The 16,086-nt window shown below is 42.7% G+C and overlaps 2 protein-coding genes across 3 annotated transcripts; one reads left to right on the top strand and one right to left on the bottom strand.

Annotated features, from left to right (window-relative positions):
• Nucleotides 1-240: 240 nt before the first annotated feature.
• irak1 (interleukin-1 receptor-associated kinase 1) lies at nt 241-6,104 on the bottom strand. 2 transcript variants are annotated; one of them, XM_077600812.1, is made up of 15 exons: nt 5,967-6,104; nt 5,734-5,886; nt 5,009-5,176; nt 4,816-4,938; nt 4,309-4,382; nt 4,065-4,244; nt 3,333-3,397; nt 3,003-3,108; nt 2,804-2,925; nt 2,336-2,549; nt 1,768-1,836; nt 1,608-1,695; nt 1,442-1,536; nt 496-1,129; nt 241-406 (listed from the first exon to the last, which is right to left on the bottom strand). In XM_077600812.1, the coding sequence occupies exons 1-15, from the start codon at nt 5,974-5,976 to the stop codon at nt 327-329; spliced, it is 2,181 nt and encodes a 726-aa protein (XP_077456938.1). In that variant the 5' UTR covers nt 5,977-6,104; the 3' UTR covers nt 241-326. The 2 variants fall into 2 exon arrangements, with proteins under 2 accessions (XP_077456938.1, XP_077456931.1); XM_077600805.1 differs by having other exon boundaries at nt 5,734-5,873; nt 5,967-6,083.
• Nucleotides 6,105-6,955: 851 nt separating this feature from the next.
• On the top strand, nt 6,956-15,773 carry mecp2 (methyl CpG binding protein 2). Its single transcript, XM_077602120.1, has 6 exons — nt 6,956-7,102; nt 10,009-10,150; nt 10,235-10,431; nt 10,513-10,706; nt 10,795-10,931; nt 11,053-15,773. The coding sequence occupies exons 1-6, from the start codon at nt 7,071-7,073 to the stop codon at nt 12,979-12,981; spliced, it is 2,631 nt and encodes an 876-aa protein (XP_077458246.1). The 5' UTR covers nt 6,956-7,070; the 3' UTR covers nt 12,982-15,773.
• The last annotated feature ends 313 nt before the right edge of the window (nt 15,774-16,086 follow it).

Below are 16,086 nucleotides of genomic sequence, written 5' to 3'. Positions count from 1 at the left end.
CGATTGTCTCATTTCAAATGAAAGCAAAACTCATGAAAACAAGTTGAAAAACACAACTGCATGTGAGTGTTTGGCCATGTCACACGAAATGTGTTGGCAATTTTGGGTTTGCATTAAACTGTTGGTCTAATTATTAAAACCCAATGCACAGTATCACAGTCAATCGGCATAATTTACAAACTATTGATGCATTTATTACTGAAGGCATAGTTTGAACTTTGCACTGACAACATGCATTTTTCTGATTTCAGTTATTTTTATATAGAAGCAATAATGGTTTAGTTGAGTAAAAAGAATTTAGTAGGTGTTTTTATGATCTCCACCTGTCAGGTGTCTGTAGCAGCAAGATATTCCAACTCGTCACTCTCTTCTGGACCCCTGTAATTCTCCCGGGGCTGAATGCCATCTAGTTGCCGAAAAAGAGCAGACAAAAACATGACAAGATATCACATGAGCCATCTACCGATGAATGTTATCTCTGTAATTTCATCTTACCTGAGGTCTGGGGACACAGTGACTGGAGAGGAGCTGGAGAAGATAAGAATTCTGGAACATCTGATCTTGGTCCAGCTCCAATCTGGGGGCAACTGAGGGTTCTGTGTGAGAGACCAAGTCCTATTCTGTGATGAGAGTTGATCTGGCCCTCAGAAGACTCTCTGGACTGGGACTTTGTAGGTCCGGATAGATTCTGGGACTCGTCTCTGATGGGTGTGGATAACTGTTTGGAGTTGAACTGCCTCCCAGTTGAAATGTCATACTGGGAGAATCCCCGACTCTCGTCTGTTTCGCAAGGACTCTCAAACGACGAGGAGGGAGCATGCTGAGAGGATGTAAGAGGAAGGGAGGACGGCGCATGGAGGTGGCTATGAGTGGCTGGGAGAGGCGGTAGAGAAGAATGTTCAGCACCTGTGGGGGGAGGAACTATGGAAGAATGTAAGGAAATATCAGAGGAGGAAGAAGGAAGTGGTAGGGAGCCTCTGTGTGGCTGGTAAGTGTCCTCGAGTGGTCCCAGTTTGGACAAATGCTGGCTTAAAACCTCCACGCTTGATTCTGAAGAGTGATGGGATTCGGGGGAGACGCCATGGGGAGAAGGGAGGAGGTCCCTGATTTCTTGGAGTTTGTCAAACACCTGGGAGAAGTATTTTTATTGTTACTTATGTGTGCCGGTTTTATAGACCTCAGTGAAATGTAAAACAGTTTATATTTTAAATGAAAACTCAAACATAATCAGAATGGCAAATTAAGTGCACTTCTGTAGAGCTGTATCTATCCACACTTATCCTTAAAAAAACGCATACCAGTAACTTATTTGAGAAACTGTCCTTTGAGGCTAAGAGTCCACTGTAGCTATATACTCTAAATATGTTCAAAAAAATAGGAGCATATGTTGTATTCTTTTCACTATTGTTAAATCTCACAATAAAACTGATAGATAATAAACCTCAGTCATGGCAGGCCTGTTTTTCCATTTCCCCTCCAGGCACCTGCAGGCCAGTGCCACCATCTCCATGCTCCCAACCAACTCTGTGGCACTCCCTGCAGATAAAACGAGCTATTTAATGAAGACTTGGTGAGGCCGCAGGGCAGTCTAACGAGAAATTACTGACCCGTGATCAGGCGACGGTCCAGGTGTTTGCTCCATGCCGCTTTGTAACAAGCAGTCGGGTCTTCATGGACTTCCTGGACTACATCCTTCTGCAGAGCAATTGGAACTTTTATGAGGGTGTGTACACTTACGTGAGTGTGTGCGGGAGTAAGAGTTCACACCAGGTAAATGTCTCCCAAATGTTTGTCTTTCTTCAGAGCTCGCCGACCAGTCAGTACTTCCAATAACACCTGCAAGACAGACATCAATTATAAATATTTTCCAAGGATGTGACAGGTTTCAATCCTTAAAATATACTCAGCCATCTAGAATCTTTATTGAATTTCACCATTCTGTAAGTAAGCTTCTCAAAATTGTATTTTTTTCATATATATTTCTTACCTATAACTACTGTAACATTTAGAAAGAAAAAAATATGTTCTTGAATAATGAACCAAATATAATATAATTATTAAAGGTTATAGAGCCTGCAGTGGAAACAAAAGTTTCATAAACTTTAAGGCAGAGACAAGAGAGTTTACAATTAGTGTGCAACATTTTCTTGAATAAAAAAAAAACACCAAATGAGGCATCACAAGTAACAGTGCTTGCGTGGCAAGATTGCTTCTTGATTAATCACCACAATTGTATTTGTATGGAATGAAGGGTTTCTTTCAAAGACCACTAGTAGTACTTATACCACACTTAGAGAATCAATGAGGCACAAAATTCAATATTATATGGACTCACCACACCAAAGCTATAAACGTCCAGCGCCGTTCCCAGCTTTCCGTTCCTTAAGTACTCCTCTGGTAGGTATGCCAGCGTTCCTTTCACATTGGAAGTTTGACCCAATGTGGTCGTCTTGGACGCCGGATGACATGTTGATTTGGTAGACACAAAGCGCGCCAAGCCGAAGTCAGCCAGCTTTGCCACCATGTGGCTGTCCAAAAGGATGTTTGAACTGCAACAGGACATGGAAACGTTTTGTTATTTGTTACTATTGTATCTGGAAAAACTAAAAAGAGTCCAAAAGCCAACAAGTCTTGTTGTTATATATCGTTTTATCATACTTTATCAATAGTGTCAATATCTAAGTGCAAAATATTGATATTATTCAACTGCTGGGAGCGACGGCATGTAAACAGAGGATGGAGGACCTAGGAGGTTACAATGAAAGAAAACAGCCTGTTGGGGTGCGTTGTGTTTCACGTCAACCTTTTCACATCGCCATGAATGACAGAGTCATGTCCGTCTGGAGGAAAGTGGAGGAACTGCAAGGCTGTTGATATTTCATGAACTATACGGACCCTCAGACACCAGGCGAGGGCAGGAGACACCTAAACACACACAGACACCTTTATACTTAAGGGCATGTTTATGTATGTGGGGGTGCGCACGTCTTTGTGTCTGTTACATTGTGTAGCTGATCTTCCAGGGAGCTCGCCATATAACTATAGATGAGACAAACTCTTGGTCCTTGACAGTATCCAAGCAGATCGATAATGTTCGGGTGTCTAAACCTAGTCAGCCACACAGAAGAATAACAATTATGGCATAGTTACTTGGCTAACATGGCATGTGTTTTACGCGTTTACCCACAACTGTGGATTGTATGCTAGTTTGTGGACAGTATTGGATTGGATAACTTTATTCATCCCGTATTCGGGAAATTTCATTATGCCAGTAGCAAGAATAGGGATAGTTATAAGTTAGACAGTACAACAGCACAAAAGAGAACACTCACATTGAAAGTTTTTCCACTTCATTCTTGAAGCTCTCCTTTAGAACGTTCGAGTCCAACACAAAGTCCTGTCAACAACACCCTGTTTGTTTTCACCATCCAGTTGTTGGATCATACTATTAAGATGAGGTGAGTAGCATAACCAAAATTTGTATTAAGTTTTTTTTTTTTACTTTATAGTAATATGACTTCGATATGGAAGTAAAAAGCAGTGTGAAAAATAACTACTACTTGAGCGACAAAGTAATGAGGAACTGGTAATTATTATTTCATTTATTAATTAGGTATTCTATATTTTTATAGAAAAATATATAAAATAGGATTATTATAATTAAAATATTGCTTTAAAAATGTTAATTCTTAGAACTAAGGTAAAAAGACTCAGGTCAAAAATTGGGAAGCACATAGTCCGCTTCATCTAATGGTCCATTTAGTGACGTGGACATACACTGAAAAGGTTTCCAGTGAACAGTTTAACCCCTATAAACCAGATCAACATACAGTAATCCCTCGAATATCACGGTTAATCTAGACCAGAAATGGCCGCGATAATCGAAAAATCGTGAAGTAGGGTCACCCCTATTATAACTTAAAAAAAAAAAAAAATTAATAGCGGGAAAAAATCGTGAAGTAGTGAATTTGCAATACCTGAAGATGTAATAATCGAGGGGTTACTGTAAAACCATCTTCGGTATCCTAACACTGTCTCAAATGTAATGTGTGTGATTTTCTGACCTGTTTGAGTCTCTTGACTGCACAGTCCATGTTTCTTAGGGTCGCTCTGAAGACGACTCCAAAGCCTCCTTCACCGACCTGCAGACTTTCCGAGAAGTCCCAAGTTGCAACTTGCAGCTCATTATATGACCAGCACATCACTCCATCGCCGACATGGTCACACGTCACCACTCGGGGAGTCTAGCGCATTGAGTACATTTTTAGACACGCCATGTGTGATCAGTTATTAATGAGTGTTATTAACCTGCAGGGTTCTATGTAGACCTGAGTGCAAGCTTGAGGGGGGTGGGGCCGGGCGGGGTAGTGCTCTTTCTTCTCCTTTAGAAAACAATCAACACATCCCTTTTCAAATTGAACATCTTTCAGTCACACAGGTCTTTGCGACTTTAAACTGAACATGTTATTTATCATCTATATGATTCCGTTATACCACTGGCATTGCACTAGATGATTTGCATATACCTCAAAAACATATATTTTTTAAATTGAGCAAAAAATTAAAACTTATTTTGCTAAATACAATGCTGCTGACTATCCTAGCTATTTTGCACATCTAAATCTGTATGGAATATTACCCCTCACATCTCCTACAGGCCTATAATTTCAACTATTCAATAGTTAATTTGGCACGATCTTGCGTCTTATGCCAACCACACCAAGGAAAATATCAATGATTATAATTACACAATCTTTTCACAGAAGAGTTTGGTTCTTAATTTAGACAAAAACTGTTTTATACATTATCTACTACCTGTAGTGCTGATCATGTGAGCTGTAGTTGTGGATGGAGCATCCCTTAATCTGGAAGGCAGATCAAAGTGGGAGGGGATAACAGGACAAGGAGCTGGGGGAGGAGCCGTTGAAGAAGACACCCCTAAATGGATAAAACGACATATTGCAATCATGAAATGACTGGGTCAAAGATCAGAAAGCAGAAGACCTACATTCCAGGATCATGTCTCTTTGACGAAAAAGCTGGTGATGGCTGAGCAGGTCCAGCAATTCACCAACACGACCATTCCTGTTGGACCATTGGTTCATCACGTAGTCGGTTCGGTTCTCCCTCCTCACCGCCAACCGCACATTGGTTTGATCTCCAAGAACATCTGAAGCTGGGTCACAATGTTCATTTCAAAATGGATAAAAGCAGTGTAATAGAAGGATATTACACACACTGTTTGAACACAGAAAGTGACACAGCTCACAGGCATGATTGATTTTCATGAGTAATGTGACGTCAACTGCCAACCAGGACGTGTCACGCTGTGGACTACACAGCAAAGTGAAATGGCTGATGAAGTTCCTAAATCAGATACTTCAAGCTGTTTAGCCAGCCCAAAATTGCATGTTGGCCCATTGCCAGGCATGCCCAGTCCATTCCTGCTCTTATGTAGATAAAATGGCAGTGATAGCCCAGGAAATTGTGGGTATAACTGACGTCACCAGCAATGGCAGACTATTTGAAATACTTTCATTTGATTGTCTAAACCAGTTCTAACACTTGAAATTCCCTGTCATTACATCAACTTTCAGGAAATATCGGCGTATTATGACGTTTTGCTCAAGAATCACACAGTAAAAATGATTGGTTAATCAACATTCTTTCCGCTGGGATGCATTTGATCAAACTTTGTCTTTTCAGGAATTGACATGTCGTTTTAGGTCTCACCAAAGCGTGTCCAGTCGTGGTCTGACAGTCCATCCATAACCAGGCAGAACTCAAAGTAGACCTTGGGGGGTAGGTTGAACAAGTATTCGTTGACGTCTACTCTAGACATTTTCTGATGAAAAAATCCGCGCGTACTGTGGCTGAAACGGAGAGCTAAAATGCCAAACAACCCTCAGATTAACAGACGGTGGCGGGGCGACCACCATAGCATTTTACACCCGGATCTATATTACCCGGACTCATTGGTGCTGTGTTGGACCAAGACGTCGGATTTGAGGAGCGTCAAAAGTTCCGCTAAACTACTTCCGGACATTCAACACCTCCCGAAAAGCCGCTTCTGGGAGGTCTTCCAAAATAAAAGAATAAACTGCCATCTCACAAGTTTCGAGCAAATTTCAATTGGTTATAGGGAATATTTTGGAATTAACACAAATCGACAACTTTGGGCGCTCCTTTGAGAAGCAGACCAAAATTAATAGATGCAACACTGCATACAATCGAGGAAAAATGTTTTTCTCATTTGTGTTGTCTGTTTAGTAATACATTTCTGCTTTGGAGCCAAACAATTTTAACTTATTTTGTCGAAAAATCTAATATGCTGACCTACATTGTATATGTCCTTAATTTAATGAATACCATCAGTTTAAGGCAATATTTTAAAAAAGCTTCCTGAAATGTTGGAGAATTTTAAAATTCAAAATGATTTGAACAACCTAATCATATTTATTAAATTTAATTGAATTGAATGCTTTTATTGTCATTATATAAGTATAGTGAGATTTAAAGCTTTCACCACGTAGTGCGAAAATAACAACAGCAAACACAAATAAATAATCAATAAAGTGTGTGTAAAATATGTAAAGTAAAATGTGTGCTTATATGGGGAATTGTTAGAAAGGGTGACTTGAAAAGATACACTTTGACTGATTTTTTTTCTATTTTTACTAGTATTTTATCAGGATTTCAGCACACTGTTGCTTGTTTCTTTTTTCGGTGGTCTTGCTTTTTGTAACGTTTGATCATTTTTATTTAAACCTCTCCATATATTTATTTTAATTTATCTACTTTCTTAAATTTATTTGTTAATTCATCTATTTCAATGACACCGTTAGTGGCTTTCACTTATAAGAATATACAAGTGAAAGCAAAGCAGTCCTCGCCGTCCCAGACGGTGGCTCAACCTCTCGCGAGATCATAATTTGCCTCTCTACATCTCACACTCCCATCTCGCGATGTTAGCTAAGTGACGGTGGTTGGAAAAGGAGCTGAAGGGGGCGGGGTGCAGCAGAGATGTTTGAACGCTTTTTTTTTATATGAAATTATTTATTTAAATAAAAATGGCTGCCGTGGAAAGCGAGGAGGAGAGAATGTACGTAAGCTCTTTTTTAAAAAAACATTTCATCTTCTGGTAAAGCGTCGCTGTTTTGGCCACCTCCGCCATCTTTCTGTCGTCTTTTTTATTTCACTTCGAAGTGCGTTCATTTTACACCGGCCTGTCGCGGTCTTATCTGGAATACGTCACCAACTTTAAGCTCCGTCTGTACTTTAGCTGCTTATGAATTCACGGGTCCATAGACTCTGCCCGCTCCCCCGGGCCACTCTAGCCCCGTGTCGCGGAGCCGTTCCCTCACGCCTGGAGGTCGGCCCGGGGGACGACGCTGCGCTGCCATGCCCGTCTTGCTGCGTTCCAACCTCGGGCACTGAGTGATATTAGCACGCAGGTGTCTGGCGGGCTCCTAGCCAGTTTATTGCTCCACGTTGAGAGTGTTTTCATTGTAGTGGGTGGGTAAAAACGCACTTCTTCATGAACCTGTGTACCCCCCATGACGTGCCCCTAATCCCCACAGTCAGCATCCGACGCCCCAGGTGCTGCTGAGCCGGGCATCACGTTTCCCCTCATGTCACCACTTGAACTCCGCTGAAGCATGATCACAGTTTGGAGGAACACTGCTTAAAGTCAGTCAATTGTCCTGTTGTTTGTGTATATGTGTGGCCTACTTTCCTGACCTGCTCCCTTCCCGTCATGTGACTGACTGCCGCTTCATCAGTTTCATCCTCACTCCCGTAAAAAGGACCGGGACCAGCCTGATGTGCTAGTCAGTCAAAGGGGTTCCACCAAAAATTCTACAGTATACAGTTGAATCCCTTCCTTGTATTGCAATTGGGATTTCAACTATAGACACATTTTAAAATGAGGTAAACAACTACAAAATTGAAAACTCCTTCAAACATCTGTGCGGTGAGGAACTCTGTTCAGCAAATGGCCAGGCATTACTTTTTGTAACTCTTATTGCCAACAAGGATCAGGCTTTTGCCATTAGACAGAAATAAGGTTTTTGTTTTGTTTTTTAAAAGCTGTTTATATAAGGAAATTGCAAGAGCAAAGCTTAGAATTGGCAGGAAGCAGGCGCCATGCGGTTGGGTCTTTGGGTTAAATTCAGATTGCAGATTAACCGTGGTAAGTGTTAGCATTTACATATCAGTAATATAACTGAGAATAAGAATTTTGTAAGTTCTTCACATTTGTCTAGTCATTCTTAGGGTTATTGTATAGTTGGGTACATGCATGTCTATGCAGTACTTGAATTCTAGATTTCAATCAAAAGCCCGAGTGGCTGCTGTCGATCATTGAGATTGGAAAAGCAGAAAGTAGTCTTGCCGTGCATGTAGCAAATGCGTGATACTTGTTTTTCCAATACGAAGCCATAACAGTGTACTTGTTATTATGCAAAGATATTTGTGCTTAACTTTTCAATCAAAGTGGTTAATTACCGTAATTTCAGACTATAAATTGCTCCAGAGTATTAATCACATCAGTCAGAAAAGGCATAATAGAGAGGGAAAAAAGAAGTCATAAAGGAAAGATTTGAAAATTATGTTAAAAAGTCTTGACAGGTATCCGTTTGTTAACTATTACTTCCTGTACCATGCAGACGCTGCTCCCCTTAAATAGCGGAAGCATGAGTGAGCATGGCCGCTCATGTGTAAAGTTGGATGGCAAACTTGCTTTCTGGCCCGCGCCTACAACTGTAGAAGGACGCCTTCACTGGCTCTCCACCCATACATTGCCAACAAGCTGTGGGCACAAGCGTTACCACAAGACCCCTGTAGGCGGGAAGGCCTTCCTTCCGCACCGTCCGGCAGTGGATGCGTACGGCGGGCCACTGTCCTGTCTAAATTTCAAACAAACTGTGGCCGACAGGGCACATTTGCTGATGGCAACTGCTGCATGAGCCTCCGCTTGCCGGCGGGCTTCTTGGAGCGCTGCTCGGCGCCGGTCGGCTGGTTCTCTCTTGAAAGTTTCACTTTCACAAAGCTTCGCTGCCGTGGTAGATGATTTCTGTAGACATGGGTAAGGTCCACGTTGTAACAAGCAATGGTAACAAGTAGACGTTTGGCACTTGAGCACAGTCAGCAGACACACCTACAGCATCTGAGACCTGAAGGCCCAGCCTTATTTTTCCATTTTGAAGCCTTGCGTGAGTTGTCTCCGGGTACTCCACTCTTTTTTTTTGACCCAATCAAATATTTTTTAAATGTTTTCTTCCACTGTAGTGTCCCTATAAGGATGAGTACAGTGAAGCTGTAATTTTAACGTTCTTGAAAGAATGGCATTTGCTCACTTTGCTTCTGAGTTGAAAGTGGCCTTCCGATGGATCTGCTGTGCATCTGTCCCGTAATTCGCAAACCACTTATTTCCTTGTTCTTTACACTGAGTTGTAGATGTGCATTCATGAATGTGCACACCAATAACTAGGAACATTTTGGGGTGTTCAATCAGAGTACCATGGATACTTTTGGGATGTGACAGATTTAAAGGAGAAAGCCCACGCAAGTACGAGGAAAGCCAGAGCCCAGGATTGAACCCTTGATCTCAGAACTGTGAGGTGAATGTGCTAACCGCTGGGGCAACTTTAAATTCTATTTTCACCACCTAATGGCCTTATTGCTCCATTTGCAATGGTGTTACCACAAAAAGAAAAAGTAGGTCAAAAAGTGTTCTAGCGAGGTATACTGATACTGAAGACATTGATTTGAAAACATAACTTGTACACAATTTTCTCCAAAAATCTGCTGAATTGTTTTATGAATTATTTAGAAATTACACTACACATACATTTATGATGTCATTGTGCTTAAAGATGCAGTTATAATGTACCATATAGAATTCCTAAATATATAGTTGACAGCTCGGAATATCTCCAAACGTTTGAAACATGTAACTCAATTGATTTCATCAAAAATATCATTAATACTGTAATGTGTCTTCCACAGAGGGGAGGGACCAGAAGGCCAGGAGGAGAAAGAACGGCACCTCACTAAGCTTAAAAAGTCTCGCAAGGAAAGGCGTCATGTTGAACATGTGGCTGTTCCTCAGGAGCCCTTGCCACAGTCAGAGGTGGAGCCACAGACCTCGGTGGGTGAAGGTGGAGCCAAAACAGTAATTTTGATAATGAAATATTGATGGGAATCATGTTCATTCTTGGTGGTTTTCTGGTAGCCATCAGATCCGGTGGCGGGCCCCTCACAAGTGGTGGCTGTTAGTGATTCTGCAGGTTCTTCCAAACAACGGCGCTCTATCATCAGAGATCGTGGACCACTGTACGACGACCCCTCTTTGCCAGTCGGCTGGACCCGAAAACTCAAGCAAAGAAAGTCCGGACGCTCTGCAGGGAAGTTTGATGTCTACCTGATCAAGTAAGATGCGCTATTAACACTGTGCTGCCATCCAGCTGTTGCACATATAAAGCTATTAGCTTTTCTTTGTCTCTTGTCAAGTTCTGAGGGAAAAGCCTTCCGGTCCAAGGTGGAGCTCATTGCTTATTTCCAGAAGGTTGGTGACACTACAACCAACCCCAACGATTTTGACTTCACTGTAACTGGACGCGGAAGCCCCTCCCGTCGTGATAAGAAACCTCCAAAGACACCAAAAGTTGTCAAACCATCTGGTAGAGGACGTGGAAGGCCCAAAGGTACAAATTAGTGACTGTGTACGGTGTATAATGATGCAAATGAAGCCATCAAGAATTCAGTGAAGGGATGTATGTGGTTTGTATTCAGGCAGTGGGAAGATGCGTAAGGCTACAGAGGGTGTGGCCATGAAGCGTGTCATTGAGAAATCTCCAGGAAAACTCTTTGTCAAGATGCCCTACGGCAAGGTGGAGTCTGCTACAGAGACCACACCCTCCACATCCAAGGTGCGCCAACATGACATTCTCATGAATGCTGCAAAATCATTAGAGGACATGAGTAGCATGTACAGTTGGATTGATATTTAAAATGATTTAGTGTTACTTGTGTGTGGTGACTCCCCTTTAGGTGTCATCTCCTGCCCTGCCTTCAGTCAAGTCCCGTCCAGGTAGGAAGAGGAAATCGGAACAGGATCTCCCGGCCCCCCAGCAGATCACACCCAAAAAACGTGGTAGGAAACCAGCCTCAGCTCCTTCAGCAACGACACCTGCCACTGCATCTTCCTCGTCGGCGTCAACCTCCAGTACGCCAGCAGCAGGCGGCTATACTGCAGCCGCCATCATGGCCGCTGAGGCCAAACGGAGAGCCACCAAGGAGTCTTCCAGCAAACCTGTCGTACAGGAAACTGCACTGCCAATCAAAAAACGCAAAACGAGAGAGACAGTTGAGGAGAGGGAGACTGTTCCGACTCCAGGATCTAGCACAACAGATCCCGGAAGGATGACCTCCTCTGAAGGGGAGGCCGGTCCGAAAGAACCAACACAAACTTCCCAGGTTCACTTTGCCTCTTTGGAAAGGAGCCAGTCTCAATCCCAAACGCAGTCTTCTGCTTCCCAAGAAAGTCACTCACATGGACATAAAACACACAAAGGGAGGAAGCACAAGGAGAAAAGTGGAGACGGAGAAAATAAAGATGAGGAAATGAGTGAAGAAGTTGATGAGACGAGAGGAAGAGGAATTTGTAGTAGCAGGAGTAGCACGAGTCCTTCCAAAAGTCATAAAAGGAAGGAGCGCTCACCACACAAACACCATCATCATCACCATCACCATCATCGCCATCATTATCGCCACCAACCGAGTTCTCCTTTGTCTCATACTAAATTACCTTCTGAATCCCATAGCCAATCCCAACCTAAAACTGAGCTACACACTGAATCCGAGTCTGCCGCCCCAAAACTACCCTCCCCGTCACACCTCTCGCCTCCACCCTGTCCCATTCAGATGCTACAGACCCCAGATCCAGGTCAAATCCAAGCCGATACACAACTTCCAATGACTCACTCTTCTCCGACCACCAGGCACCCACCTCCTCCCCAGCCACGCCAACCAAAAACACCGCCCACAGTCCAGCACACAACTCAGCCTTCAGCTCAGGATGCTCCACCTCCGTCAGAGCCCCAGGTCTTGCAGGCCCATCCTCCCCAGACACGGAATCCTCAGCCTCAAGCCCATTCCCCAGTAGCACAACCGCAGCTTCAAACCAGAACCCCCTTTCAGACTCTACGACGTCCTCAACTGCAAACAAAAAGCAGAACCCACCATTCAGCCGAAACGCAAATACAGCCCGGGACTACAGCCGAACCGCAAATGCAGCCCAGAAACACAGCCGAACCCCATTTACGGCACCAACCCAGGTCCCCTGCCCAAACCCAGTCGGCCCACAGCCCCCGCCCACAAACCCCGCCTGTAACACAACCTTCAACACACATAAGCCCCACATTGCAACGCCAACTTCTCATTCAAAGCAGACCGCAACTTAGACAGCCTCTTGTGCAGTCCAGGCCACCGCAGGACCGAGCACGACAACAATTCCAACAGATTCAACCACTGCCACCCAGGCCTCAACTGCAACATCTCCCACCCCAACAAATATCTCTCCGCATGGCCAGTGTTCCCAATCTGGCCACAGTTCAGCAGAGTGATCAGCCTCAAGACCTGAGCACCACATCCTTTACTCGCAGCATGGAAGGCAGACCCAGAACCGAAATACGAGTAGAAGCAGAACTCATTTCAGAAATCAGAGAGACAATTGGGGGTTCCAACAGCACGGCGAGTCCTCCCAGCTCTTTTCGATACGATCCACCCGAAAGATCAGGGACAGAAGACAGTGTCGGCCTTGTATCTGGAACTGAAAGCCTGCCTCGGTTGAGTGTGGATTCGGAAGCGACGGCTGAGGGTATGGAGCTTAGAGACATGGTCCCCTCATCAGCTGTTCCCTGTCCAAGCCGAGAGGAAACGGTCGAGTCTCGGACTGCTGTTAGCGAAAGTGTCAGCTGATCAGTTGGTGCGGTGGGAAAGTAGATTGCTTCATTGTCGTTCACTGAGGTGGTACCAGTGAGGGCTTTTCCTACATCTTTGTGCACTGTTGTTCCACGGAACGACCTTTTCTTCTTCTTGTCAACGATCTGCGCGCCAAGCTAGCACTGACGATGACCGAGAAGGATGGATGGTGTCATTTTCTAGCAGTAAAAGGAATATATAGATTTCAAGTGTGTGTGTGTGTGCGCGCGCGCATGCATGCACGCGTGTTTATGTAGGGGTGTGTGTGTGTGCGTGCATGCGCGCGTGTTTGTGTGTGTACATAAGCAAAAGGCAGCTGTTGTGTCCCGCTTATTTGAGTGGGTGAGGAGGGAGCAGTTTGGAAATGAAAACAAACAGTTAATTATAATGTCTCCAACAAAATGTTGCTTCCAGAGTTCAACCCGTTTATTTTATGTTGTATATTCATTGTTTGTTTCGTCTACACAGCTTTAAAGTTAACTGTAATTGACTGACACTCCCAAGTGCGGGACTGACTGACAATCCCTTCAGTTCAACGGCTTCAAAAACTCCTAACATATTTGATTTGCCTCTTCCCAAAGTTGAAAGTCAAAAGACGGTCATGTTTGGTTCAGATATGAGTCGTTCTGCAATCGTGGTTGTTTTTCCCAAAGGAAGTGTGTGTTCAGTTAAAGCAAATCCACTTGGACGGGAGCTGCTTCTTCACTTTAGTTCTGGTCCTAATGGGAAAACAAGGTCATGTTTACAGTAAGGGTTGTCTTTGTCTTGAATGTTCTGGAACAGTCACTTGAAGATTCAAAAGTAGATGTCCATCTTGTTGTTTTAAAGCTGTTGTTGGGGAAAGTTGCAGCATCAAACTACATACACCATCATTGCTGTGAAAAACTATTTACTATCTTGTCAAATTCTTGTTGTTTTTGCTTTGTTTTCCCCCTCAAATGTTTAAAACCATCAAACAAATGTTCATGTTGGACAAAGATAAAGCGAACAAGTGAAATGCAGGATTTGAATTGACATCTTATTAATGAACGCAAAACTATTCAAAACTATAAGACTTGCTCTGAAAACACTCTAGAACTCCAGCAAAACATGGTGTGGCATTTGTCTACAACATGCAGCAATGGTCAACAATCTCAGGAGTGGCAGGCCTCCAGGAATTAACCCAACAATATACCACTGATTCATCCAGAAAGATACTAAATAATCCAGGAAAACACCAAAACAACTGCAGGCCTTCTATGTGTCAATTAATGTCAAGGTTCATGACTTCGTTATTGAGTCTTTGCAAATTATGGCATCCATGTCAGACTTAAAAAAAAAAAAAATGCTAAAATAAATTGGACATAAGTACTCTTCTTAATGTGAGCAAAATGTAAAGAAAAATCTATAGAACGATGAGATGGAACTGCAGAATCTATGTGCCTTCTTCATTTTGCGTGAATGTGACAGCATTTCAGGAATAATGACGATCATAGCAAAAGTTAAACATTGAAATAGTCTAAAGGGCAAATACTTTCTCAGACAAGACGAGTTAGCTATGAATAGAGTTTAGTATTAAACTGCCTTTTATGATTACCTGGGTTATCTTTCTCTAAAACATGTTGGATAATTTTAAACATTCAAGTGGGGAAACGATGCATTAAAAAAAAGCATTTGAGAATGGATCCTATAATTTTTCATGGCCCTCTAGATAGGAATATTCCAATTTCACCATTTTGGACCTGTTTGGATGTTTGAAACGGGACAGCAACCATTTCCTCAACATGCACACATGGCAGGATTTGCTTGTAGGAAAGGGTGAATAGCTATAAAATAGCGGGCCTGTCTGACCATTTTCTTCTGGTAAATGTGACCACAATTTTTATCTAACATGTTGTCATTCATAATGTCATAGAATTCTAAAGTTTAATTTGTGACAGGTGTTAAAACTATTGCTTCTCTCTTTTCATCACATTCTGTTCCTCGTATATTAGGATATATTGAACTTTTTTGATTGATCAGAGCACAGTTCAAGCATACAGTTCTCTGGGGTGTCATTATTTAACAATAAGGCACATTTACATAGGTTGGAATAAGGTATTGTTGACGTATTGATTGGCATAGCTGGAAATCTAGATCTGACGGATCCATTGCTGCGGTCAGTCACCATGAACAAACATGACAGTAGATCTGTGAGGAAACCTAAAATTTTGAAATGTGAGATTTTAATTGGTAGTCAATCTCCAATTTTTCTCCAACTGTTTGTTGTGTGGCCTGATGATTCCCCGAGTAGAATAAAGTGCATCGTAAATCGCTCATGAGAGAAGTCAAACATCCAAACACGTTCTTGACCTCCCAATTTGAAAGCATTGGGGTATTTGTACATAGCCATCTGGGCGTTCTGATCTCTTTGACAGCTTGGAAATGGGGAGGTTGGAAATCTCACTGGAGAATCTTCTTGCTGGATTGCGTGTCATCTGACATTGATCCGAGCTCACCTCTGCTCTAGCGGTGTTTGGTGGCCTTAAGCCCCGTAGCTGTATTATGTCAGATGGAATGGGACCACTGTAAGAAGCCGCCATATTGCATGTTCCAGAGTCTAGTGCCTATAACCTCACGCATCTTGCCAGAAGCCACCATGTCAGCCAGCAGCCATGTTGTTCCTAGAATTAGTAGTGAAATGTGGTGACCTCATAGCTGCTGAATAATAGTACTCTGCTTTCAACTCAATACACTGTCACTGTACTCACTAGTTTTTACTGGGTTCTTAGTTGCTTTTTCTTATTAAAAGCGTTTGTTGTCTCCCTAAAGTCTCCTCTCATCAATAAACAAGCACACATGCACTCAGAGCCAACCAGTCTTGGACCAGCACAAATTTTGCAAATGCGCACCTTTGTTTGTTTCATTACTGGATGAAGACACTTAAAAAAAACACCAGCTGACAGATTTCCTATGAGACTTAAAATATTATAATAGGATAACATTTCTATCTAGATTAAAGACACGATTTCTTTCTCTCCATCAAACAATCTTATTTTTGTGTGCATATCTTAAATACGGGATGAGTAAAGTTATTGGATTGGATAACTTTATTCATCCCGTATTCGGGAAATTTCATTGTCA

Source organism: Stigmatopora argus, chromosome 1 (genome assembly GCF_051989625.1).
Source record: "Stigmatopora argus isolate UIUO_Sarg chromosome 1, RoL_Sarg_1.0, whole genome shotgun sequence".
In the NCBI taxonomy this organism is placed as follows: Eukaryota; Metazoa; Chordata; class Actinopteri; order Syngnathiformes; family Syngnathidae; genus Stigmatopora; species Stigmatopora argus.
This window is presented reverse-complemented; position numbering and strand designations above follow the sequence as displayed.

What these genes read in the sequence shown, in the direction of transcription:
- mecp2 (XM_077602120.1), top strand. Translation starts at nt 7,071, where the DNA reads ATGGCTGCCGTGGAAAGCGAGGAGGAGAGAAT. An exon ending in GAAAGCGAGGAGGAGAGAAT is followed by an intron (nt 7,103 to 10,008) that starts GTACGTAAGCTC and finishes TGTCTTCCACAG; the next exon opens with AGGGGAGGGACCAGAAGGCC. An exon ending in CCACACCCTCCACATCCAAG is followed by an intron (nt 10,932 to 11,052) that starts GTGCGCCAACAT and finishes ACTCCCCTTTAG; the next exon opens with GTGTCATCTCCTGCCCTGCC.
- irak1 (XM_077600805.1), bottom strand. Translation starts at nt 6,046, where the DNA reads ATGTCCGGAAGTAGTTTAGCGGAACTTTTGACGCTCCTCAAATCCGAC. An exon ending in CACAGCACCAATGAGTCCGG is followed by an intron (nt 5,874 to 5,966) that starts GTAATATAGATC and finishes TCTCCGTTTCAG; the next exon opens with CCACAGTACGCGCGGATTTT. An exon ending in ACGTTTATAGCTTTGGTGTG is followed by an intron (nt 1,837 to 2,335) that starts GTGAGTCCATAT and finishes TCTGTCTTGCAG; the next exon opens with GTGTTATTGGAAGTACTGAC.